Consider the following 25,830-nt stretch of genomic DNA (forward strand, 5'->3'; position numbering starts at 1 on the left):
GTCCACAACCTGTGGGCTGTGGCCCACAAACCAGTCCGTGGCCTGTTGGCCACTGGGCCACATGAGGGATTGGAAGGAAAGGGAAGGGCAGGTGCCTGCACGCTCACCCCCACACTCACGCTAGCATCGCCCCAAGGGTTGCTCCAGACGCTAGCGTCACCGCAAGCATCACGCATGCGTCACGGCCCCATTTGTGTCACGTGCCAGCTCATGGCCCCGTTCACGTACAGGTGCCTGTCCTTCCCGATCCTTTCAGGCTGCCAACCAAGAAAAGTTGGGGACCTTTGTTCTAGTCCAACCCTCTGCTCAGGCAGGAGACCCTATACCATTTCAGACAAATGGTTGTCCAATCTCTTCTTTAAAACCTCCAGTGATGGAGCACCCACAACTTCTGTTCCTCTGGTTAATTGTCCTCACTGTTAGGAAGTTTCTCCTTAGTTCCAGGTTGCTTCTCTCCTTGATTAGTTTCCATCCCTTGTTTCTTGTCCTACCTTCTTCTGCTTTGGAGAAGAGGTTGACCCCCTCTTCTTTGTGGCAGCCCCTTAGTTATTGGAAGATTAGATATTGGACTCATGTCAATATAATGTGACTGTTCCTCTTTCTGCAGCCTGATTAGGCAGAATATTAATGAATATTGCATGGCTGTCAGACCTGCCACCACTTCAACCTCTAAACAGAAATGATCTTTGGCTCCATTTGCTGACAGAGGTATAATTTTATTAGAAGTTAAGTGTATCACAGTAATGCATAGCCAGAACTGAGAATCGCATGCCAAAATCCCCAAGTTCAACTTTTCTCTCCCTTCACTGCCTCCCACCACTGACACACACGCACACACCATGAACAGGTTCAAGCAAGATGTTTTCAAAACGGTCACTTCAAGAATAGGTTGGTATGCAGCTGCCTTCTTTTCCCAGCTGGGTCACCTTGAGGCAGCATCACCTGACATATGGCGTTGCAGAGGCTCAAGGCAGCTGGGAAGGGGTTGAGGTGGAAACAATGATGGTGGAGAGAGAGTTTGATCCCAAAAAACGAGAGAAGTATAGCAACCTTTGGTTTATGATTTTCCTCTTTTCCCAAATCCCCGATAGTGTAATATGTCACAGCCTGAATGCCTCGTTATCACCTTGCTCCCTTACAAAATCATTTATTTGTCCTCACAGGTCGAGAGATCGTATCACTGCAATCCAGCTATCCCTCCAGGCTCTAAGATATTAAATAAAAGGGCTACCATCTGGAATGGCTTTGCAGTTGAAGCAATAGATAAATTCACACATTACTCCCATCAGGGAATGGTCTCATAGATTTGATAGCAGCAACTGTGCAGTCTAAGACTTACCATCTATAAAAGTCTTGAGTAAGGCTCTTAGAGCTTCTCCAAACATTATTTCTGGGCTTTTTTTTTTTCATGCAATGGAAAGCGAAAATGATTCAATATACCGTATATCTTTGTTTGTTTGGTGTCTTCAAGGAAGGGTTGAGTCCTGGAGACTGCCAGGGCAAGTCCTTGACGTTTTCTTGACAAGGTTTTTAAGAAATGGGTTGACACTGTTTGCTTTCCAGAGCTGAGAGAGAGGGACCGGGCCAAGGTCATCCAGCTGGCTTGGGGCCTAAAGTAGGGCTAGAACTCACGGTCTCCTGGTTTCTAGCTTGGTGCCTTAACCACCACCTTAATCTTAACCACCACACCACCCTGGCACTTTCATTCATGACGCTGGGAAAGAAAGAGATTGTGATGAAGACGATGGCAAACCACTTCCAAAAATACCTTCCCAAGAAGACTGCAGAGACTTGTCCATCATCAAATAAATAAACATATAAATAAACAAAGGGGGAGGAAAAGGGAGAAAGGAAAAGGGAAGAGCTCAGTAAGAGAAGAAGCCAGAAGATCCAGGAAATTAGATCTTTGTTTCTACAGTTGGAGACTTAGATCTGAAACCCTGTTCAATAACCTTGGTGCCTCCAAGAGAAGTGAGATCTGTTGATCAGTTTCCTTCCAAAGTGACAGAGGAAGTGGGGATGATGGGAGCTGGAAGGGACCAACCAGGGAAATGGCAGACTCATTGAAAGGGAACGTTGTCAAGTAAATCTTAACACTGATAGAAGAGAATATTTGGAGCTCAGGGTGAACTCTGATGATGTCACCTAGTTTGGTAATGAAACGTCTGCAAGAAAACCACCAAGAGAGCACCAAGGAACCCACACTCTCCTCCTCCTCCTCCTCCTCCTCCTCCTCCTCCTCTCCATTCTAGCACTGATCATGGTACCCAGTTTGGTAATGAAGCATCTTCAAAAAAACCACCAAGCTCAGAGAGCACCAAGGACCCCACGTACCTTAACTTCGTGGTCAAACCTCACAGACCTTGGTGCCCCTGTCTCCTCCTCCTTCTCCTCTCCCCAAAGCCTGAGCATTGATTTGTTTTGCTTCATTCCCCCTGGAACGGTTGCAGGCCCAGACACCACCTTGTGTTTGTACCAGCGTGTGATTGCCTCCTGCAATCCATCTGTTTACTCCTCTAAATGAGAATTGCCGATCAATTCCCACTGGCTGTTACTACTGACTTCACCTGACCAAATCCGGTGGCTTTTTTTGTTGTTGTTTTGTTTCATTTTAAAACAAAATGGAAAATAAGGCAGAAGAAGCTGAAGTGCGATTTAGCAACACAATTTGCCCCCAGGCCAAAGCAAACTTCTTGGCTGGACCCTCCTAGGGTGTTTGCAAGCCGTAAAAAGGAACACACATGTGTTTGCCTGGTTTATTGCAAGGGACAATCACAAATTTTCTGCTCAGCACCATGTTTTTTTTCTCATTTTTGCAAGGTTGGCATGAGAGTAGAAAGGGCATCTTTGCCCTTTGGGTTTTGTAAATACCCCCGAGTTAATTAGCTCTGCCCAATGCTTCCCGCCTTCACTCAGACGTCACACGGGAAATTAAAAATTGGGCTGAAGAATTGGAAGAAGTGATTTGGATGGCAAACATACGCAGCAAAAAGCCTGTTAGAAGTGTGTGCATTTGTGCATTCTAAACACACACACACACACACACACACATACAGGTTATATCTAATGCAGAACTGAATTACTTTTTTAAAGTGCAAATTGATGTAAACACAATGCATACAGAACTGAATAACTGATAAAACAAATTAATCAAACCATATTATTGAGTACCCTGCTTACAAGGAAGGGAGGGAGGGAGGGAGGGAGGGAGGGAGGGAGGAAGGAAGGAAGGAAGGAAGGAAGGAAGTGAGTAAGTCAACAATTTCATCATGATATCTGCATGAAGAATAGAAGCATTTTAAGACAGTTCAGAAAACCCAAAGGGGCATTTCTCTGCTTTTCTAAAAATCAAAAATTTTCTCCAGAATTTGTGAGTAATAAAAATGTGTCTTTCTTCCATATATCCAACAGAATGGCCACTTCAAAATGTACATTTCTTGCAGAGCTTGGTGTCCGAGGACTAGAAATTGGATAGCCGTGTTTTTTGGAATCATACATTTGAGATCTTTTCTGGACAAGGTCCTGCTAATAATAAATAGGTCTATTGACATCCAAAGCTGTTACAGTGTATGACAATCTGCTCACGGCTAAGAGAGAATTGCGTCATTGGCAGTCTTATTCCTCTCGCTAGCAAGAAACCATGCTGAATTCATAGCTGGATTCCCATAGCACACTTAAATAGATCAGTGAAAGTCCAAAGGGCTTTTGCCTTTAAAAAATTCCTTTCTGGAACAACTGTAAGATTTCCTTTTTTCCTTCCTTCCTTCCTTCCTTCCTTCCTTCCTTCCTTCCTTCCTTCCTTCCTTCCTTCCTTCCTTCCTTTCCTCCTCCTCCTCCTCCTCCTCCTCCTCCTCCTCCTCCTCCTCCTCCTCCTCTTCTTCTTCTTCTTCTTCTTCTTCTTCTTCTTCTTCTTCTTCTTCTTCTTCTTCTTCTTCTTCTTCTTCTTCTTCTTCTTCTTCTTCTTCCCATCTTCTTTCTTCCTTTTTCTTCCCATTTCCTTCTTCTTTTTCTTCCTTCTTTATTTCCTTCCTTCCTTCCTTCCTTCTTTCTTTCTTTCTTTCTTTCTTTCTTTCTTTCNTTCCTTCCTTCCTTCCTTCCTTCCTCCTTCTTCTCATCTCCCTTCTTTTCCTTCCTTTCCTTCCTTTCCACCTCCTCCTCCTTCCTCCTATCTCCTTCCTTCCTCTTCCTCTGTTTTCTCCCTTTCTTCCCCCCCTCCCTTTTTTTTGTTCCTAGTAACTCATCTTGCGGCTAAGCATGGCTATTCATGCAAGCCACCTAAAAAGAGGTGCAGTTTCAATCAGCCAACTGCAAGCACCATCCTTTTTGGACCCTCCCTGCAAACCTCGCGTGGCCAAGCCTGTGTGTTTCTACCAGTCCATTACGGAACCCCAACGTGTGTTCTGATGTTCCGTGAAAAATATATTTTAATATTTAATTACTCAAATCTCAGGCTATCACCGGATCTCAGGAGGTTCCAGGGTTATCACATGACAGCCGAGAGGTGAGGTTGCCAAAATCTCACCAAATGTGAAATCTCTTGAGAGTTCAGCCGGGCTTAATTTTTTTATCATTATTACACATGGATTATTGTCTACAGCTGCCTGAAGAGGCACCTGCCCCCCCCCCAAGTTTTACGTACCAAAGGGGAGAGATAACACCTCTTAATCATTTATGGGCATTTTTTCCAAGGAATTCCTAACCAAGAGCTCTGAGCCTTTGTTTTTACTTCTATATTGGGCGCCTTTGATGCCAACTCTGCTTTCTGTCCATCTTCCACTGTTATGAATTCTCTGAAATCCTCTGGAGAAAAGTTGGCAAAAATTTCCTGGGATTTGAAGCCCACTGATTGTTTATCGATGCTTATTACCTCTCTCCTTTAGCTGCTAATTTCCCCTAAGGGTTGGGCAGAGGAGGAGCAGAAGCCCTTAGGAGGCAAGGAGAAGCAGGAGAAAGAGAGATAAACAACACAGCAAGAAAGAGCAGAGATGGGGCATAATTGTCCCTCCCCACTTTCTCCACAGTTGGCCTTTCCGAATGTCCAGGGGAGAGCGTCCCTAATGAGGGCAGTGCAGATGTTTCTGCAGCCAGCTGGGGAACCCCGATGGTTGAGAAATTGGGGGTCTGCAGTTGGCACGTGTCTTAGAGAAGGTTGCTCTGATGGAGCTAGCCCGAATCCTACGATGTACCAGAGTTATTGTTCATGAGATAGGCAGTGCTTCCGGGTTGAAAGGATTAGCTGGTGGTGTCACCGTCGCCCTGGGGATGCCCAATTGGGGGCTCCATTCATGTCCCCAGCAGAAGCTGGAGTGAAGGATGGGAGCTCAACCCCGCCCTACAGCAGCTCTCGGTCTCAACGTGGGCTTGCTCACCTCCTGCCCAGTGTTCCACCCACCCAAGTCGCCATGCTCCTAGGGAGCCATATACGTCCTGTAAATAAATAAACAACCTGACTAAAAGGGAACCACCGACCTCTTTGGGTGACGAGGGCTCAAGGGTTGCTTCTGAATTTTCCCCCCAGTGGATCATTGCAAATGGTGGATGGGGCAACTGTAGCATTTGTGTTTTCTGCTGGACTTCTTTGAATCACTCTGCAATGTGTGTGGCGGTTCCTACTTCTTTTATTTTTTTTTCAAAAATACCCACTGGAGATCTTCCCTTCTGGTATCTTCCTTGGCTTCAAGAGAAGCAAGAGAAGCTGTAGAGCAGGGCTCCCCAACCCCCAGTCTGTGGATCGGCACCAGGCTGCGGGATGCCAGCAACCGGTCCGCGCAAACAAGCAAAGCCCCATCCATGGGATGCAGGCAGTACACGAAACCACGCGCCCTCCGGTCCGTGGAAAAAACCTCTCTCCACGGAACCGGTCCCTGGTGCCCAAAAGGTTGGGGACCTCTGCTGTAGAGCACGAGGTGGAGCAGGAGGAGGGTGTTACCAAAGTCAGGACATTCACACACATCCCTTAGCCGCTTCGTAATGAAATAATTTTATTTATGAACCCCCGTATGCACCAGAGGGGCTGTTTCTGCATGGCGTCCATATAAGACACCCAGGAAAACCATTTTATTTTTGATGAAGCTCTCTCTTCTTCCACCTTAACCAAGCCTTTTGTTTTCTCCCCACCAAGGATCATCCATGAAGATGGCTTTTCTGGAGAAGACGTGAAGCAGTACAAGCCTGTAATCTATAGCAACACTATTCAATCCTTGGCAGCTATTGTCCGTGCCATGGACACGCTGGGCATAGAATACGGGGATAAAGAAAGACGGGTGAGTCACAGTCTAGATAGCAGCGAAGAAATGGTTTCAGTGCAAAAAATCTCGCCTGCCTCGTGGTCCTCAATGATATATTGAGAATTTTCATGGGAAGGGCTTGAGAACTTGCTTCACTTGGCCTGTCCAGCTGAATTTTGCCCTGCAAATGTATTTCTAATGGATGCACCTTACACTATGTATTGGATACTGCAGTTTTGATAAAGAGAATATTTAATAATAATAACAATAGCAATAACAGTCATAATAATAGAGTTGGAAGGGACCTTGGAGGCCATCTAGTCCAACCTCCTGCTCAGGCAGGAAACCCTACACCATCTCAGACAAATGGCTGTCCAGTCTCTTTTTAAAAACTTCCAGTGTTGGAGCATTCACCGCTTCTGGAGGCAGGTTGTTCCACTGGTTAATTGTCCTCACTTTTAGGAAGTTTCTCCTTAGTTCCAGGTTGCTTCTCTCCTTGATTAGTTTCCATCCGTTGCTTCTTGTCCTGCCTTCAGGCGCTTTGGAGAAGAGCTTGACTCCCTCTTCAGCTCAGGGCTGAAATGAGGGGTCCTTGGTGCTCTCTGAGCTATGCTGACTCAGGAATTCTGGGACTTGAAGTCCACAGGTTGTAAAGTTGCCACAGTTGCCCGCCCTTACTCTAAAGCTTTAGCTTTCCATGGGAATGTCCCAAAACAGGAAGTGATATTTGGTGTACATTCAGACCAGGAGAATCATAATATCCAGGATATTATTCCCTAGCCAAGTGAAGACTTTCCCCCACTTTCTCTTTCAAACTTCCCTATAGCACAGTGATGGCGAACCTTTTAGAGACTGAGTGCCCGAACTGCAACCCAAAACCCACTTATGCATCGTCAAGTGCCGAGTGGGTGTGGCCCATTGGCTGGGCATGGGCCATTGGGTGGGCGTGGCTGCAGTGGTAACGGCAGACTGGGTGGGACTAAAAAGTTCAATCAATCAATTCCAACTTGGCAAGATCTTTTTTTTCCCCACGAGAAGTTGAAATTGACTGATTGAGCCTTTTTTTTTCTTTTTTTGCACACGGCGGCGGAGGCCTAAAGCGAAAAGGTTTTATAAAACCCAGGTGAAGGCCTAGGACTGGGGCGACGGCGCACGTGCCCACAGAGAGGGCTCTGAGTGCCGCCTCTGGCACCCGTGCCATAGGTTCGCCACCACTGCTATAGCACCAGACAAATATATTAATGGGAGGGATTTTCCAAATTAAGAACGGCCCTTGTTTGTTTCATCACTGTCTCCCAGGATTTATTTCTTGGTTTGTTTGAGTGAATTTCTGCATTACTCTAGAGAAGGGGGAAAGTGTGTAGGAAAAAGGATGGCAGAACCTAGGGCAGAGTGAAAGAAGAGATCAGCCTAGAATCTCTGTGTAGCCACAAGTAAACTAGGCCCCACTCCCCTTGACTGCTGTTAACTTTTATGTAATTCTAAGTAGGTGTTGACGATTCCTGTGCTCAGACCTTTAGCAATAAATCATAGCTTAACTGAGCCTTTGTATGTGGACCTGGTGTTTCATGCCTGACACTGTGTGAAAATACGCATTTAAATTTTCCGCCAGCATTTAGCTGAACGTAAACAGGGATTTGTTTATTTATAGTTCATATTTCTAAACCACCCATTTACTCCAAAGAGGGGCTCTGGGCACTGTCCAATATAATAGAACCAATAAATAAAACAATGTACAAAACTTAAAACATTAGAAAATAAAAATTAAACGAAGGTTAAAACAAATCAAAATGATAAAATAATGACAGACATCAAAAAAAGGAGGGGGAGACTCCTAAGATGGCCATTTAGCATTGGATCAACATTTGCATTAACTAGCTTTGAATCCTGCACCTAAAGAGGAACGCATATTTATCTGGGTAGAAAAACCTGATTTATTAACTGTAGCTGTGCAGAAATGCCACCGTCTCTGTTATCAGGCTGAAAGAGATTTACTTCCAAGTAGATGCCTACAAGTGCTGTGCAATTCTTAGCTGATTTGCTGACACAGTTCCATCCCCTTCAGATGCCCCAGCTGTGTTCGCTAATTATGGGGGTTGTTTAGCTGTGAACTTATTCCTGGAAGCACCAACAATTATCCTCATCTCGATCCTCTGTTTCTTTATTATTCCACCGCAGTTTGGAGTGCAACGTTGTGCTGAGAAACAGCCATTCTTCCCTGCTGTCTCGAGGGGGGGGGAATTTGAGCTTTGTGGTCCTAGGAAAGCTTTGGTTCACACCTGCCCATAAACCACGGGGTTTCTCATCCAGCGGGCTTGAATGGCTCCTGGCAGAACAGGTGGACTGTCCCCTGGGAAGTGGTTTATCAGCCTCAGAAAAATAATGAGTGTGGCTCACTCATGCTCTCTGAATCACTGCTGCAGGCTTGCACACACATGACATGTCATGGAGAAGCATGAGGTTAAAGCAGCCTTAGGGAAAGTTGGCACTGGATGTTCTGTGATTGGAAGGGCAAAGGAGAATAGCAATAGCACTTATATGCTGGTTTTAGGCAAAAGCATCATAAATCATGGTCACATGAGGGGGGAGTCATTGTAACTTTGGTCACTACCGTAAGTGACGAATTGCAAATGGTGGGCTATGTGCTGGATCTTTAACTGTCTTTGTGCAAAATCAGCCAGTAAAAGGCAACTCCCACATGTCATATGAGGCCTTTGAACTATGGTGCTGGAGAAGACTCCTGCGAGTCCCCTAGAGCTCAGTCTTAGAGGAGATCAACCCTGACTGCTCTTTAGAAGGCCAGATCCTGAAATGGAAACTCAAATACTTTGGCCACCTAATGAGAAGGAAGGACTCACTGGAGAAGAGCCTAATGCTGGGAAAGATGGAGAGCAATAGAAGAAGGGGACGACAGAGAATGAGGTGGCTGAATGGAGTCCCTGAAGCAGTAGGAGTGAGCTTAAATGGACTCCAGAAGATGGTAGAGGACAGGAAGGCCTGGAGGAACGTTGTCCATGGGGTCGCGATGGGTCGGACACGACTTCGCAACTAACAACAACAACCAGACAGGAAATCGGGAAGCTGCCATCAAAAGAGCACCAGGTTGAAGAAACTGTAGATGTTGGACAGTTAGGTAATTTTCAATGCAAATACAAAAATCTGATCAAAAAAACAACCTAGAACTAACTCAACTGTTCATCATATGATTTGGTGTCTAGACCCTTTATCACCTTTGTTGCTCTGCTGTGCACACTTTCAGGGTCTCAGCATCTTTTTTGTGTCATGGTAACCAAAGTTGGATGCAGTATTCCAATTGTGGTCTCACCAGTGCAGTATAAAGAGATACTATTATCTTATGTGATCTTGATACTGTCCCACTGTTGATGCCGCCAAGGACACAGCACGGAAGGGACCTCTTCCAGGTCAGAATAGGAAGTGTCCCTTTCATGAAAGAAAGCTCCATTTGTAAACTTAGGGAGACACTCTTCATCAAAGGACTATGTTGGTCAAGCACATCTTTGCAACTCAATTATTTTTAATTCGTTTCCAGGTAGACAGGTGTGTATTTCTTCCTGATTAAATTTTGCTTTGAACAACTAAACGTTCCATATTCCCCTTTCTAATTTTAAACCCTTGATAAGAGTAACTGCCAAAAATTGATTTAAAAGGAAAACAGAGAGAGCAAGAGAAACAGGATCTGACAGGCTCCAAAATGATTAATTAATTTCACGAAAGGGTTTCTTGGACTAGGAGCCCAAGGAGAAGCATCTACTTTAGAATATAGAAACATACGATCATGAGGCTGGAAGGGACCTTGAGGGGAGGAGACGAGACAGTTTCTGCCCAGGATGTGAGGATCTGCAGAAGTCTTCTCAGCCCTCCTTTGGACTCGCACGATGTTCAGGTCTTCTGTGGAAAGCAGCTGGCCACAACTGTTCTCCAGCAAAGCCTTCCAGAGATTCCAGGATGGTGGGAATTGAGGCTGGGCAATTGTGCTATTCTAAGCTGAAATGTGCAGAGATGGGCCCGGGAACAGCTTATCTGCTTTTGAGTGAAGGTGTCACTTCACTATCTACCAGGCTGTATTTTTCTTGGAAGATTATTCAGCCTGGCCTTCTCCTTTGCTGCCAATCAGTTAGAGAATGCCTATGTCAGTGAGAAATATGGCTTTGAATCTCTTCCAATTATCACATCTTGCGGTCCCGGAGTTACCTTGTGGCAATGTTCGCCCTGCAAACTGTGATTGGATGCTGGTTCGATGGAGTTCTTTTCCACTCTCCAGAGCTCTGAAAGTGTTGGAAACATCTCTGGGCTTTTGTCCAAATGCTGCACACTGCAGAATTACTGACAAAGCAGGCCATTGGCCTCCCCTGGTAAGAAAGAAACCTTAGGAGCTCCCAACCAACAACCTGGAATGGAATGCCTTCAATGGAAATATGGGTGGCAGGGTTATTTGGAGAGGGGAGAGGAAGAAAAATACTGAATTACTTCAATTTTGGTGCAGCTCCTCCACCCCAGCACCCCAGCTATAGAACATAGAACCATAGGGCTGGAAGGGATCTTGGAGGTCTTCTAGTCCATCCCCCTGCTCAAGACAGGAGAACTTATACCATCCCAGTCAAATGGTTGTCCTGTCTATTTTTCAAAACTTCCAGTGATGGAGCACCCACAACTCCAGGAGACAAGCTATTCTATTAATTGTTCTCACTGTTCGAAAATTTCTCCTTACTTCTGGGTTGAATCTCTAACAAGCTTCTACCCATTTCTTCTTGTCCTGCCCTCTGGTGCTTTGGAGGATAAGTCAACCCCTTCTTCTCTGCGATAGTCCCTCAATACTGTCACCCTTAGTCCTTCTCCCCAACAGGCTAGACATACCTAGTTTCCTCAACGATTCATCATACAATTTAGCCTCCAGTCCCTTTATCATCTTTGTTGACCTTCACTGCACATATATTCACACAAGACCCTTAACAGGCCAAGTAAACGTAACTGCATTCCCACAATACACTAAGCTGGGTTAGTTTCAACTGTATCTTTTTTGTCATTCACTTTCTTGGGTTTACCCACCCACTTAGCCCAGCCTGGTTCCTTCCAGAACCAGGGTATTATGCAAATGCATAAAATAGGTTTATTCACTAGCCAGGATGTTTTAAGTGAATTCAGCCTCTTTACGATTGGTTAAAAAAAAAACAGGCTTTTTATTTAGATGCCAGAGAGCATTGTTAATGTGCTATGATTCTTGAGAAGTTTCAAGAAGTTCCTTTAGTTTTAGAGGCCAAACGTTTTAATTTGTAGTAATTTGTTTCAAACATTCCATGCTACTTCCTGTTAAAAGGAATTTGCAAGAGATTTACCAAATAGGTTTGGTTCTTCATTCACCAGGCGTGTGAAGGTCCAGCAATTCAGTTTTGTCAAGGGCAGGTTTTTTTGTGTGTGTGTGTTTTCTTTTGCAAAAGAACAAGAAAACCCATGCCCTAAAAAGAACAGGAAGGAAGGAAGGAAGGAAGGAAGGAAGGAAGGAAGGAAGGAAGGAAGGAAGGAAGGAAGGAAGGAAGGAAGGAAGGAAGGAAGGAAGGAAGGTCAATAGCAATAGCACTTAGACTTATATACCGCTTCACACTGTTTTACAGCCCTCTCTAACAGGTTTACAGAGTCAGCCTATTGCCCCCAACAACCTAATTTTACTGACCTCAGAAGGATGGAAGACTGAGTAAACCTTGAGCCGGTCAGGATCGAACTGATGAACCCACATCGCCTGGGAATCTTTAGGCAAAATCATTCAGTCCACAGTGAATTGCTCTCTGATTTCCATCTCCCACTTTTTCCCCTTTTGCCCTATCTTGGAATACATCTACATTTAACCTTGTGGCTCAGCCATTAAGCTGTAAACATGCAGATGGATTGGCCAGCAGACCCATGTTAGTTCCTGAGCGTGTCATCCTTCCCACAAGGATTGCTGAATTCTTGCAGCTTCAGCAACTCCTGCCCAGTGGAATACTTTTTCTTTTCTTAATCTAAAGCATTAAAATCCTCTCAAGAGTTGGCATTTAAAAAAAAAACCATAGACACACAACTCAGTAAAGCCACAGCCAATTGCATCTGCTCCACAGGGATTAGATGTTCTGCCTTGACCAAACATTTGGATGCTTTCTGCAGCCAGCTTGGTTTCTCCAGCTCTGCCCTGTTCACTCCCTGTGGGGCTGTAACTCGCAGTTTCTACTAATGCTGCAACACGATTCATTATCTCTCCTAAAGGGAACCAATAAGAAAAAGGGTCCATGGTCCGTTGCAGTCCACATGTTCAACCCTCAAGATTGCCCAACAGTTGTGCAACCAGGTTGCCCAAGAGATAGGGTAGGATGATGGTGTTGTGACCCAGGTCCTTCATTGTTTAGTTAAATTCCACAACTGGCCCTACCACAGCCAATAAGTCTCCACCTCCAAGCTCCCCTGATGGCAGTCACTCACAGGCAGAAACACAAGTCAGGGTTGAGTTTTCCCCAAGGCTGAGTTTCCCCCAAGGCTTTTCCTATGTCTGTGAGGGCAGGCATCTCCCCCAATGCCTGAGGGACCCGGGACAGCATCGTCCACGGCCCCTGGCCTCTCCAACCATTCCAGGGGAGATGTGCCATCTCTCTTGGACCATCCTGGTTTCAACAGCTCCTCCTCTGAACTGGGATCCGATGGGGCCATGACAGATGGCCTCTGAGTCCAAAGAACATGTCCAAGCAGTTTTCTGTGTGCCCCAATAAAGCCAAGCTCTAATTACTAGGAAGTTGAGCCAAGAATAGATTTCAGGTGTCAGGAGAGAAACTCCAAAGCTATATGACATTTCTCTGCAGAAATTATTCTCATGAATATTTGATATCCTGCCTCTCTTCCATCGTGTAATTCAGGGCAGCGCTTATGAGATCCCGGAGTGCAACAGAACAGCCGTTCGGGCAATCAGTTGCCTTAGTCCAGCTTGGCGCAAGAATTCCAAATTATTTGTTATTGGAAGGCCGATACAGGTAGTCCTCGATGTACAACAGTTCATTTGGTGGCCATTCAACGTTACAACAGCCCTGAAAAAAGCGACTTATGTCCATTTTCCCCACTTACGACCATTGCAGCATCCCCAGGGTCATGTGATCAAAATTCAGACACTTGGCATCTAACTCATACTTATGGCAGTTGCATTATCCCAGAGTCATGTCATCTCTTTTTACAACTCTTCTGACAAGCCAATGTCTTCTGACAAGCTGTGAAGATCGTAAAACAGTTGTTAAGTGTTAACAACTGTTTTACGATCTTAACAGCTGCAGCGATTCATTTAACAACTGTGTCAAAATCCATAAAATGGGGCAAAATTCACTTAACGTCTGTCTCATTTGGCAACAGAAATTCTGGGGCTCTATTGTGGTCGTACGTTGAGGACTACCTGCATAACTGTCTTAAATCACAGAAGGCTATTACAGCCAACAGAATGTAAACACAGTTACATCCAACAGGACCATGGACAGCATCCTTTAACAGGTGTTGATAGGGTGTCATGTTGTCATAGCCACAAGCCAGGACTTTCTTGGGTCTTCTGAAGGCTGCTGGGGGCTGCCTTTCAACCTTGGTCAAAGAAAATTGCCACTTACTTCAAAGCAATATGAGAATTAGCTTGGACTTTCACGAATGCATTCCACAACCTATTTGATCTTAGCTTGTGAGCTTGGGAGATCTGAGCTTATGAGACATGGACCTGTTTGTATTTTGCAGGAATCACAAGTTGGGTGGTACTTGTCACCGGTGACTTGCTAGGGCCACAGTGCTCCCTTGTGGAAAACTATTGTTACTACTCGTTGCTGGCATATCAAGTCACTAAGGGCAGCGTTAATAGCCTGTCGTGTCAAGTAAGCCATTTCCGGGATCCATATAGAATTCATGTTGCCAATGGTCATTGGCAGGAATTTTGCAGACATTTAACTGAAGATGACTGGATCCAGATGAACTTTTCACAAAAGCTATCCAAGAAAGCAAACGATTTCTCTGCAGATGTGCCCAATCCTTGTTACCACTCCTAGGGTGAAAATTGGAAAGGTTCAACACCATCCATGATGGAAAATGGCTGGAGAAGATGTTGGAACTTGGAGGGATGGCTAAATTAACCTCTTTGATTAGAGAACAAACAATATCTCTGTCAATGGTTTACTGGAAAGTCCTTATAAACATTTTGCAAGAAACAGAGAACAATACACTCATGACCTGTGGTTTTGATTAGGAAAAAAAAACAGATAAAAGAAAAAAGTGAAGTCTTTCTTCGCAATCATGAATTAAGAGTTAAGGCAGTTATATTTGCTGCAGGAGAAATTGGAAGACCCCTTTTTATATACATTTTCAGTCCTTCTGCACTTTTATCCTTCCTTCCTTCCTTCCTTCCTTCCTTCTTTCCTTCCTTCCTTCCTTCCTTCCTTCCTTCCTTTGCTTTTTATTAGTTTGTGTTACTTTTTATGTTTTTTGTCAAAAAGAAAATATATATTTTTTTAAATATAGAAATGCCCAGTTTCAACTGCTCCCCCCAGCCAGTGCCAATAAGATGGTGCATTCATCTATTTGTGACTCATCCCCACTTTTTCCACTTTCCCTGTGTCTTCCACCCTTTCCTTATTTCCCGAGAAGTGGGAAGTTACAAAAAAACTATTTCACCAACAGACACATTGATTATATGTCACCCACGGCAAGTCAAAAATTAAGTGCCCACTTGGGTGTTTAAAGGGATCCATCTTTAGAAAAGAGCAAGGAGTCGTTTTGAAGGCCAAGCCTGAGCGCTTTCTAATTTTTTTAATCCATCTGTTCCCGGTTATTTATTTACTGTAGTGAGTTTTGCAGAAACAGCTGGCAAATCCAGACAAATAGGACTTGAAATGACATCTGTCAGTGTTTGAATGCTATTTAAACGGATCTTCTACAAAATGAGAACCACAAATTTGATCCCACCCTCCCTAATAGGCAAAGGGGGCACAAAACAGAGGATAATGGGCTATGTGCACACACACACACACACACACACATACACACACAAACATACCCCAAACATTTCTTTTGAATTCCTCTATTCAGCGACAAAACACATGGTGGCGTGACTGTGAGACATGCAAATGGCCAAAAAGGTGAGCTGGTTGCCATGCACCCAAAGAGTCCAAAAATGCTATCACCTGATTCCAGGTAGCTCTGTGGAGGTCTGTCATACCTTTGAACAACCTCAAGTGTCATTAAGCGAAGGCTACCTCTTTAGGAGGGCTTTAGCTGAGTGAACGTCTTAGCTCTGATCAGCCAAACAAAGGTTTGAGTGGATGAGACATTAGGCCAAAGCAGAGGTAAGCCCCAAAAAACAAGACAAAAAACAAGAGTTGGAAATTAGCCAAGGAAAGAAGCAACCTAGAACTAAGGAGAAATTTCCTAATGGTGAAAGCAATCAACCATTGGAACAATGTGCTCTCAGAGCTTGTGGGCACTCTATCACTAGAGACTTTCAAAAAGAGACTGGACAGCCATTTGTCTGAAATGGTATAGGGTCTCCTGCTCAAGCAGGGATTTGGACTAGAAGACCCCCAAGGTCTCTTCCAACCCTTATTCTATGTTCTAGCAGTTGGGTGGGACAATCAGGCCTGATTAACTTCAACCTTATTCATCAAATAAATTTGTTTTGATTCAGGCAACCAAATAAAGTTGGCCCGAACATACAAACTATACTCAATTTATTTTGGACCAATTTGGTCTATTTACAAGGAAACACTCCAGATTGGTCCAAATCATCCACATGAATTTAACAGATCAAATCAATCCTCAGTTTGATTTGCTGAAGCCGTGAGAGGCTCTAATCATCCCTGGTGGATTCCCAGCACCAGGCCTATGGAGTTCACAGCCCACCCGAGTTTTACCTACTCTTCTCCTCACAAATTCTTGAGTGATGTAATCCAGGAGACGCAAACTGGATGTCTTGTCGTGTGTGTGTGTCTTCTGCTCCTCCACCCTTTCTTGCTGTGAACACTCCAAGTAATTACCTTCTGAATGATTTAAGGATTCATCTCTGTTAATGGATCCCTCACAGATGAAAAAAAAATATATATTTATATTGTGTAGAACAAAAACATGCCAGTCATGATTAAATTTGTATGGTACATCAGGGCGGAAATCTTCATCGTAACGAGAGAGCAATACAAATAAATGTCCAGGTTGATGGTAGGGCAGGCAGAAATAATCGTCTCCAGTACTTTGGAAAAAATCCTCAAAGAATGCAACATAATAGAGTTAAAAGGGACCTTGGAGGTCTTCTAGTCCAGGGGTAGGCAACCTTGGCTCAGGAATTCTGGGAGTTGAAGTCCACGAGTCATAAAAGAGCCAAGGTTGCCTACCCCTGTTCTAGTCTAACCCCCTGCTCAATACCATTCCAGAGAAATGGCTAGCCAATCTCTTCTTAAAAATCTCAACCTTGACCAGTCCATCCTTGACAGTTTTAAGACCTGTGGACTTCAATTCCTTCACTGGATCCATTCTGAATTAATTTCTGCTCTATTTCTGCTGCCCCCTCCAGTTTGACTTTCTTGCATTCCTGCACAAGCAGAAAAAAAACCAGACAAACCACCTCATGTGTTTATTTTCTACGAGCTGGGTGGGACCCAGAAGCATTCTTGGAAATAAAGACAGCTCCAGAGTACCTCGCTTACGTTTTTACACCATTCCCTTCCCTCCCTCATGTGAAAGATGCCGTTTAAACACCTATAATGTTATTTTTAAAACCTGCACCTGGAATTCAAATTGTCTTCTGAACTGTCTTGTGAATCGCTAACAACCACGGAGGGACCTTTCTCCTCTAATTGCTTTGGTTTTCTTGCACCACCACAAAAATAATATGCAGTCGTTTCGTGCGCAAGACACGTCTGCTCTGCGCTCTCGGCTTGTAGGCATCTCAGGGATGTGAGGGCAGAAACCCACAAGGCTGCATGTACTCAAAAATCAAGCAAGACTGTTACCAAAATCTTATGTCAGTTCTCTCAACTTCCAAAGCTGAGGAACAGACAGGAAAAAAAAATTACAACCACTCCTTGTTTAGCAACTTTTTACAAATACAACAGTACCGATAAAGGAGATTATTTGCAGCTCAGAGTTGACATGAGGGGTCCCTACTGCTCTCTGCGCTTGGTGGTTTCCTTGCAGACATTTTGTTGCCCAACTAGGTAACATTATCAGTGCAAGGATAATGTTAGCTAGTTTGGGGAATGAAACGTCTGCAAGAAAACAGCCAAGCGCAGAGAGCATTCGGGACCCCTCAAATACAATAGTAATTTGAAAAAGAAGAAAAAAAATCAAGTAGCGTTTACAACTCATTTTATCTGCCTGACAGCAAAAAGCCTTTGAGGTGAAAATGATTGTGGTCTAGTCAGTTTCAGGTAGCAGGGCGGCCTAGGAGGGTTCTAATTGACCCATTATTATTATTATTATTACTTTAATTTATACCCCGCCCTTCTCCCGAAGGACTCAGGGCGGCTTACAGGCAAATAAAAAACGAAACTATACAATAAATATCTAAAAACAATTAAAATATATATTAAATTAGCCTGTTATTTTTAGAAAAGTTATAAAATCCCTATTAAAATCCCTATACAATCCCCCCCCTAGGCCANTCTCTCTCTCTCTCTCTCTCTCTCTCTCTCATGTTCACTTAGTGTCCAGGTTGTTGGAACAGATTGCAGTAGCTAAATGAGGAACGGGCACTCCATAAAAATGAGAGAAAAGGTCCCCATGGAGTGCCTAAAGATAATTCTGACCAGATTCCTATTCTTCTGTAGAAAACCTTCCCCATTGCAAGAAGACCCTCTGTAATAAAAGACGCAGATCTATCCAGGCCTCCTCCTTGAATCTACTCTGCTAGGATCATCTCTCCATGTCTGCATTTTTTACAAAGAGCTGTATCGCCCTGCCCTGAGTGAAGCTCTAAGAAACCGGGAATGACAAAAGCCACTGGGCATCCTGCCAGCCTCTCTGCCCGTCCCAAAGGACCAAATCCAGGGTGCGGGAGAGCAGCCCTTTCTCCCCTTTCAGCTGGAAATCCAGTTGGCACCAAGAGTCCTTCTGCTTTTCTTTCCCCTTTCATTCATCCCAACGGCTCCGCTTCCCTCTGGCAGGCAACATGGCAGGTCCTTGGCAGGGCAAACACTCTCCGTTTGAAAGTGATGAGTGGAGACAAACGGGAGCTGGCAGGAACCCAGGGATGCCCCTGTCGTGCCTTGCCGAGGGGCCTTGGAGCAAAACAGGAGGAGGGCACCCAGCCCTTGGCGCCTAATGGAAGCCGAGAAGAAAGCAAAGCTTGGTGAACCCTGGCATCACACGGCCAGCAGGTGGGAAATCAAGGAATCGGTAACATTGACCCCAGGTTACTAACCAAAGCAGGCTTCTCTCCGGCAAGGCTGAGCTGGAACCAATTACAGGAAGTCCTCAACTTACAACCGTTCATTTAGTGACCGTTCAAAGGTACAACGGCACTGAGAAAAGTGAATAGAATAGAGTTGAATAGAATAGAATAGAATAGAATAGAATAGAATAGAATAGAATAGAATAGAATATAGAAAGGAATAAGAATAAGAATAGAATAGAATAGAATAGAATAGAATAGAATAGAATAGAATAGAATAGAATAGAATAGAATATAGAAAGGAATAAGAATAAGAATAGAATAGAATAGAATAGAATAGAATAGAATATGGAAAGGAATAAGAATAAGAATAAGAATAGAATAGAATAGAATAGAATATGGAAAGGAATAAAAATAAGAATAAAAATAAGAATAAGAATAAGAATAAGAATAAGAATAGAATAGAATAGAATAGAATAGAATAGAATAGAATAGAATAGAATAGAATAGAATAGAATAGAATAGAATATGGAAAGGAATAAGAATAAGAATAGAATAGAATAGAATAGAATAGAATATGGAAAGGAATAAGAATAAGAATAAGAATAAGANAATAGAATAGAATAGAATAGAATAGAATAGAATAGAATAGAATAGAATAGAAATGGAATGGAATGGAATGGAATGGAATGGAATAGAATAGAATAGAATAGAATAGAATATGGAAAGGAATAAGAATAAGAATAAGAATAAGAATAAGAATAGAATAGAATAGAATAGAATAGAATAGAAATGGAATGGAATGGAATAGAATAGAATAGAATAGAATAGAATAGAATAGAATAGAATATGGAAAGGAATAAGAATAAATAAGAATAAGAATAGAATAGAATAGAATAGAATAGAATAGAATAGAATAGAATAGAATAGAATAGAATAGAATAGAATAGAAATGGAATGGAATGGAATGGAATGGAATAGAATAGAATAGAATAGAATAGAATAGAATAGAATAGAATAGAATAGAATATGGAAAGGAATAAGAATAAGAATAGAATAGAATAGAATAGAATAGAATAGAATAGAATAGAATAGGTTCTGGATCTCATTGGCTAATTTGTCTTATTTTTGCAGTTTATTCTTCCACAAGAAATTGCTTCCCTCCCTCTCTCCCATTGCTTGGTAGATTGTTTTTTTTCCCCCTATCATTGTTGTCGTCTCCTTGTCCTTTCGTTCATTTTCTATAGGCTGCTCTCATCTGGTGGCCTTTTTTGCAGCTAGGAGACAAGCTGTTGCCTTGGCAACAAAGCCCTTTAGATGTTTGGAGGCCAGGGACCACTCCGCATGGATGGGGAGGGGGGAAACGATGCTATTTTTATTATTCAGACAAAGATCCAGAACTCTGGTTGCTGCTGGAGAAGGTGGCCACCAGAGAGGAACTGAGTCTGCACTTCTCTAGCGCTAGGTTCTTTCATCCAGATGTTCTTCCCTTCCTTTCCCTTTGTGGTGCATCACTGGCAAAATATCTTCCAGGGAATTGGGACTACCAGGGAGATATTTTTTTTCAAAAAGAAGAAGTTGGAGGCCATTCTATTTAAGCAGAATGGAGGAAAGGACTGCTCTTTAGGATCGTGCCATAGTGGACCCAAACATGTCTTGGCCACCTCTGCTTTCTGTACAGTCATATCACGGTACTCGACTTCTTCAAAACTCGTCGAATTTGGTACTAGATGCATTTTGGTGTGAAACTTTTGTCCCGATACTCGTCATTTGTTTAGTACTCAACACGTCAGCTAGAACCATTGTTTCTTGTCTTGCTCTCTAGTGCTTTGATCCCCTCTTCTTTGTGGCAGCCCCTCAAATACTGGAACGCTGCTATCATGTCACCCCTGTTTCTTCTTTTCTTTAGATTAGCCAAACCCAAGTCCTGCAGCCGTTCTTCATATGTTTTAGTCTCCAGGTCTTGGATCACTTTAGTTGCTCTTCTCTGAACTTTTCTCAAAGTCTCAACATCTTTTTTGTAGTATGGTGACCAAAATTGGTTGCAGTATTCCAGGTGTGGTCTCACTAGGGTTTTATAAAGTGGTACTAATACTTCGAGAGAATGGGACATTTTCTGGATTCCTGCAAGACCCTGGATCATCAACTAAAGAAATGAGCTTAGTTCAAGCAATACACTAAGACACTAAAGTAACTCAACCAACAACCCAAGGTTTATACTATCCAAGTTTAACTAAGGTGTAGAAAGGCAGCTTTTCCTGACATGGTTAAGCTTCTTGTGTGGATGTTATACCAAGCTACACCTTCTTTTATCCAAGGAAAGGAGAAATGCCTTAATGAACGAAGAGCTGGGGGAGGAAAGGTATTATTATAGACCTATCATGTTTGTGTGTGCAAAAGAAATTGAAAGATTAATTGGACCAGCAACTCCAAGTTGATATGTCAAAATGAATCTACATTTTCATCAGTTGAAGAATGTTTAACTTGACAGCTCTCAGGACCTGCTGCGCCCCCACCCACCCTCCCCACTGCTTATTCCTGGCCTTCTTCTCACTGGCTATGCTAATTTAATTTCCCTGAATGATCTGAGCCTAAATGAATGGATCAAAATCAAACCCACTGAGCCTAGAATCCAGTTTTGGATGCCACAATGTAAAAAAGATGTTGAGACTCTGGAAAGAGTGCAGAGAAGAGCAACAAAGATGATGAGGGGACCAGAGGCTAAAACATATAAGGAACGGTTGCTGGAACTGGGTATGTCTAGTTTAATGAAGAGAAGGACGAGGGGGGACATGATAGCAGTCTTCCAATATCTCAGGGGCTGCCCCAAAGAAGAGGGAGTCAAGCTATTCTCCAAAGCACCTGAAGGCAGGACGAGAAGCAACGGATGGAAACCAATCAAGGAGAGAAGCAACCTAGAACTAAGGAGAAACTTCCTGACAGTGAGAACAATTAACCAGTGGAACAACCTGCCTCCAGAAGTTGTGGGTGCTCCACCACTGGAGGTTTTCAAGAAGAGACTGGACAACCCTTTTTTCTGAAACTGTATAGGGTTTCCTGCCTGAGCAGGGGGTTGGACTAGATGACCTCCAAAGTCCCTTCCAGTTCTTTTACTCTGTTATTCTGTTAGGATGCACCTTTCTGTTATGTGATTCTCAGCCTTACCCAGTTTGAGTCTTAGTTGTGCAAGTGTTGTGTCTTTCAGTCAGCCTTGACTTCTGGTGATGGTCTGGACAGGTCCCTGCAGGTCTTCCCACTTGCGACCATCACAGCATCCCCACAGTTGTGATAAAAGATCAAGTGCTTCGCAATGTGTACATATTTATGACGGTTGCAGTATCCTGGGGTTTGCATTATTGCCATTTGCAATCTTCCTAGCCAGCTTCCAACAAACAAAAGCGAATGGGAGAAGCCGGATTTGCTTAAGGACTGCAGGCTTCACCTCACAACTGCAGTGATTCACCTCACAACTGTGACAAAAATGGTCATAAAATTAGGCAAGACTCACAGAACAACGGCTTGGCTTTGCAATGGAAATGCGTGTCCAACTGTGATCCTAAATTGAGGTAGTAGTAAGGAATCTGTCTTTGAAGGTCAAAACCAGTTTTGGAAGCAATAACGCAGCATCTATCATTGCCGCAGGTGTCCAGTCACCAGGGGTTTAAACCTTACTTGAGGGTATCTTGAGAGCTTCCACTGCAGGGGCAGAGATGAAGAACCCGCTAACTGGGCCTGCTGTGAGTCAGATCTGGGAAGGCGGTTTGCTATGACAAGTCAACGGAAATCTCTGCTGCAATCATTGGGCTGTTGCTGTCACCCCTGCAGGAGAGATCAGGACAACAACGATGTTCCAGGAGCATCTTAGGTCTCACCAGAGGAGGCTCTGGATGTTTGTTTTTTAGTGAGCACGTCCCCAGAGGAGACAGAATGCAAATTCTGGAGAAAGCATGATCCATACATAGGAATAAGAATGGGAATAAGAGTGAGAGTGAGAGTAAGAGTAAGAGTAAAAATGGGGAGGAGGAGAAGGAGAAGGAGAAGAAGGAGAAGAAGAAGAAGAAGAAGAAGAAGAAGAAGAAGAAGAAGAAGAAGAAGAAGAAGAAGAAGAAGAAGAAGAAGAAGAAGAAGAAGAAGAAGAAGAAGAAGAAGAAGAAGAAGATGATGATGATGATGATGATGATGATGATGATGATTCAATTCAGGCCCTCCCAAGTCAAGCCAGGCATATCTGACACTCGCAGTGCTATGTGGAGAACCCAACTCCAGAGATAGTTGGACACTGGCTCCTAGGAGCCCAGCCAGCATGGCTAATGGTGCTAGAATGTGAGTGGAGGTCCCCCATCATCCAGGTCATGGTTGTCCCAAAGGTGCTTTTCCAAAAGGCAACTGGACTTTCTTGGTTTTGTTCCTTGAAAAGTCCAATTGTTTTTGGAAAAGCTCCTTTTTGCTGCTGACTAGAATAAAAGAGGCCAAGAAAATGCAAATTTGAAGAAAGACATCAGTGGCGTGTCTACGCTGTCTTCAAATACAGCTAGCCAGCCACACATCTGTGGTTAAATACAGCTTAGGCAGGGTGAGGGATAGGCTGGTGAGCTGCGCAGTGCTACAACTAATAATTAGTTGCCCGTTTAGAGGCTGATGTCAGAAGGTGGAGACGCGTTTCCACTCTGCAATTAAGGTAGGGGATTTGTCAGTGTGCAGTGGGGCCCTGGACGTGGTCCGTAGGCTGCATGGGCTGCCCCAAGGAAGGAGATGAGCTGTCATCTTCAGCACGTGCTTCTCTCCAAAGAAACTCATCCAATAAAGATACAGTTGGTCCTTGACTTATCTCCACGGTCACATGATCAAAATTCAGACACTTGGCAACTGACTCACATTTATGACGGTCGCAGCGTTCCGGGGTCACGTGATCCCCTTTTGCGACCTGCTACTTTAATCCAGAGATCAGAAAGAATTTTGAAGGCAAATGAGCAAAAACCTGAGTTTTGTTGTTGTTATTGTGGTTAGTACCTCTTTATAAACCCTTATTAAGACGACGCCTGGAATACTGCATCCTGTTTTGATCACCACATTACAAAAAAGACGTTTAGACTTTGGAAAAATTGCAAAGGACAGCAACTAAGATGATTAAGGGCCTGAAGACAAAAACATATGAAGAACGGAACTGGGTCTGGTTAATCTAGAGAAAAGAAGGACTAGGAGAGACATGGTAGCGGTATTCCAGTATTTGAGGGGCTGCCACAAAGAAGAGGGGGTCAACTTATTTTCCAGAGCACCAGAGGACAGGACAAGAAACAATGAATGGAAACAAATCAAGGAGCGAAGCAACCTGGAACTAAGGAGAAACTTCCTGACAGTGAGAACAATTAACTAGTGGAACAGCTTTGCCTTCAGACGTTGTGGGTGCTCCATCACTGGAGGTTTTTAAGAAGAAACTGGACAATCACTTGTCTGAAATGGTACAGGGTCTCCTGCTCGAGCAGGGGGTTGGACTAGAAGACCTCCAAGGTCCCTTCCAGCTCTATTCTGATTGAAATTAAATTGTTATTTTTTTTTGAAGCGAGGCTGCTGGCCAAATCAAATCAGGGTGCTTTGCTGCTTCAGCACCCTGAAATGGAGCAAATCTAGGCATCCTACGCATAGATATAGATCTACAGGCCTCCACAAATGAATGCTTCATTACTGTGTGCAACATGCAGAATTCCTCATTTCGGAAATGCAGTGACTTGACAAATCCCTTGTCTCCCAAAAAACAAAAAACAAAAACCAAAGACAGAGGAAAATAAGGCAGCTTTCCGGGGCAAAGGACACACATTTCTTCCTTATCCTGCCTCTGGAGACTCCGTTGTTCATATTCCTTCCTCGCAATTTTGCTAGAAATAAATCAGTGCACTAAAGATCCTGCGTGGTGGGCTTATCAATCAGAGTGGATGATGCAGTGGCAGCATCTGCGAAGACAGGAAAATGAGAAAAAGAGACCCAAAAAAGAAAGAAAGAAAGAAATATCTCAGGGGCTGCCCCAAAGAAGAGGGAGTCAAGCTATTCTCCAAGGCACCTGAAGGCAGGACAAGAAGCAACAGATGGAAACTAACCAAAGAGAGAAGCAACCTAGAACTAAGGAGAAACTTCCTGACAGTGAGAACAATTAACCAGTGGAACAACCTGCCTCCAGAAGCGGTGAATGCTCCAACACTGGAAGTTTTTAAGAAGAGACTGGACAACCATTTGTCCGAAATGGGATAGGGTTTCCTGCCTGAGCAGGGGGTTGGACTAGATGACCTCCAACGTCCCTTCCAACTTTATTATTATTATTATTATTATTATTATTATTATTATTATTATTATTATTATTATTATTATTATTATTATTATTATTATTATTATTATTATTATTATTATTGTAAATCAGGGAGGAAAGATTGGGTCGCAATCAGGCTATTCAGCAAACTTTGTGTCCCAGCCTTGACTCAGGGGCCTCCTTCTCCACGTTTAACTCTAAAATACCAATTCGGTGTTCATTAAATGAAACCCCAGAGCTAAAATACTCTTCCTCTCTCCCCCCCTCCTTCCCACTGTTTTGTTTTATTTAACGGTGCACTTTTATACAGATGGCAAAGCATGGTAGGAGATTTGAATCCCACCACCTGGGCAGGCTTGGGAGGGGACAAACCCCCCCTCCGCCCACCCCCCTCCAAGGATGCTGGAGGGAAAAGTGAAAAGAAGAAACATCCAGCCAGGCCATATTTCGAAATCTCACCTGCTGGGCTCAGTGAGAGGGGAAGAAAGGCTGTTAAGGTCACTCACAGTTTGAGAGACATCCCGGAGTGACCAGTAGAAAGGGAGAACATCTTTGCTTGGGCTGTTAATTGCTTATTAACTCAACGAACAAATGTACATAATGAAGAACCAGGCTCGGTGCCCTTTGAGTGGAATGTGAAGTTCCTTTTATTAGAGCAGGCTATTCATCTTTCTTTCTGAAAAATGGAGGGCCTTCAAACCTGAAGTTCTTCTAGTGAAGAGAAGGACCAAGGGGAGACATGATACCAGGGCTCCAGTATTTGAGGGGCTGTCACAGAGAGGAGGGGGGGTTCAACCTATTTTCCAAAGCACCGGAGGGCCAGACAAGGAATAACGGATGGAAACGGATCGAGGAGAGATTCAACCTGGAAACAAGGAGAAATTTTCTGACAGCGAGAACAATCGACCGATGGAACGGAAGTTGCC

The 25,830-nt window shown here is 43.7% G+C and overlaps 1 protein-coding gene across 1 annotated transcript in view; it reads left to right on the forward strand.

The window, feature by feature from the left end:
- The first annotated feature begins 4,487 nt into the window (after window positions 1-4,487).
- GNAO1 (G protein subunit alpha o1) overlaps window positions 4,488-25,830 on the forward strand; it is a 43,447-nt gene continuing 22,104 nt past the window's right edge. Inside the window, exons 1-2 of the mRNA XM_015825405.1 lie at window positions 4,488-4,501; window positions 6,122-6,263. Of these exons, the coding sequence (XP_015680891.1) occupies window positions 4,488-4,501; window positions 6,122-6,263 (156 nt within the window). The remainder of the gene's footprint in view (window positions 4,502-6,121; window positions 6,264-25,830) is intronic.

This window comes from Protobothrops mucrosquamatus, unplaced genomic scaffold (genome assembly GCF_001527695.2).
Source record: "Protobothrops mucrosquamatus isolate PMUCROS unplaced genomic scaffold, P.Mucros_1.0 scaffold2624, whole genome shotgun sequence".
Lineage (NCBI taxonomy): Eukaryota > Metazoa > Chordata > Lepidosauria > Squamata > Viperidae > Protobothrops > Protobothrops mucrosquamatus.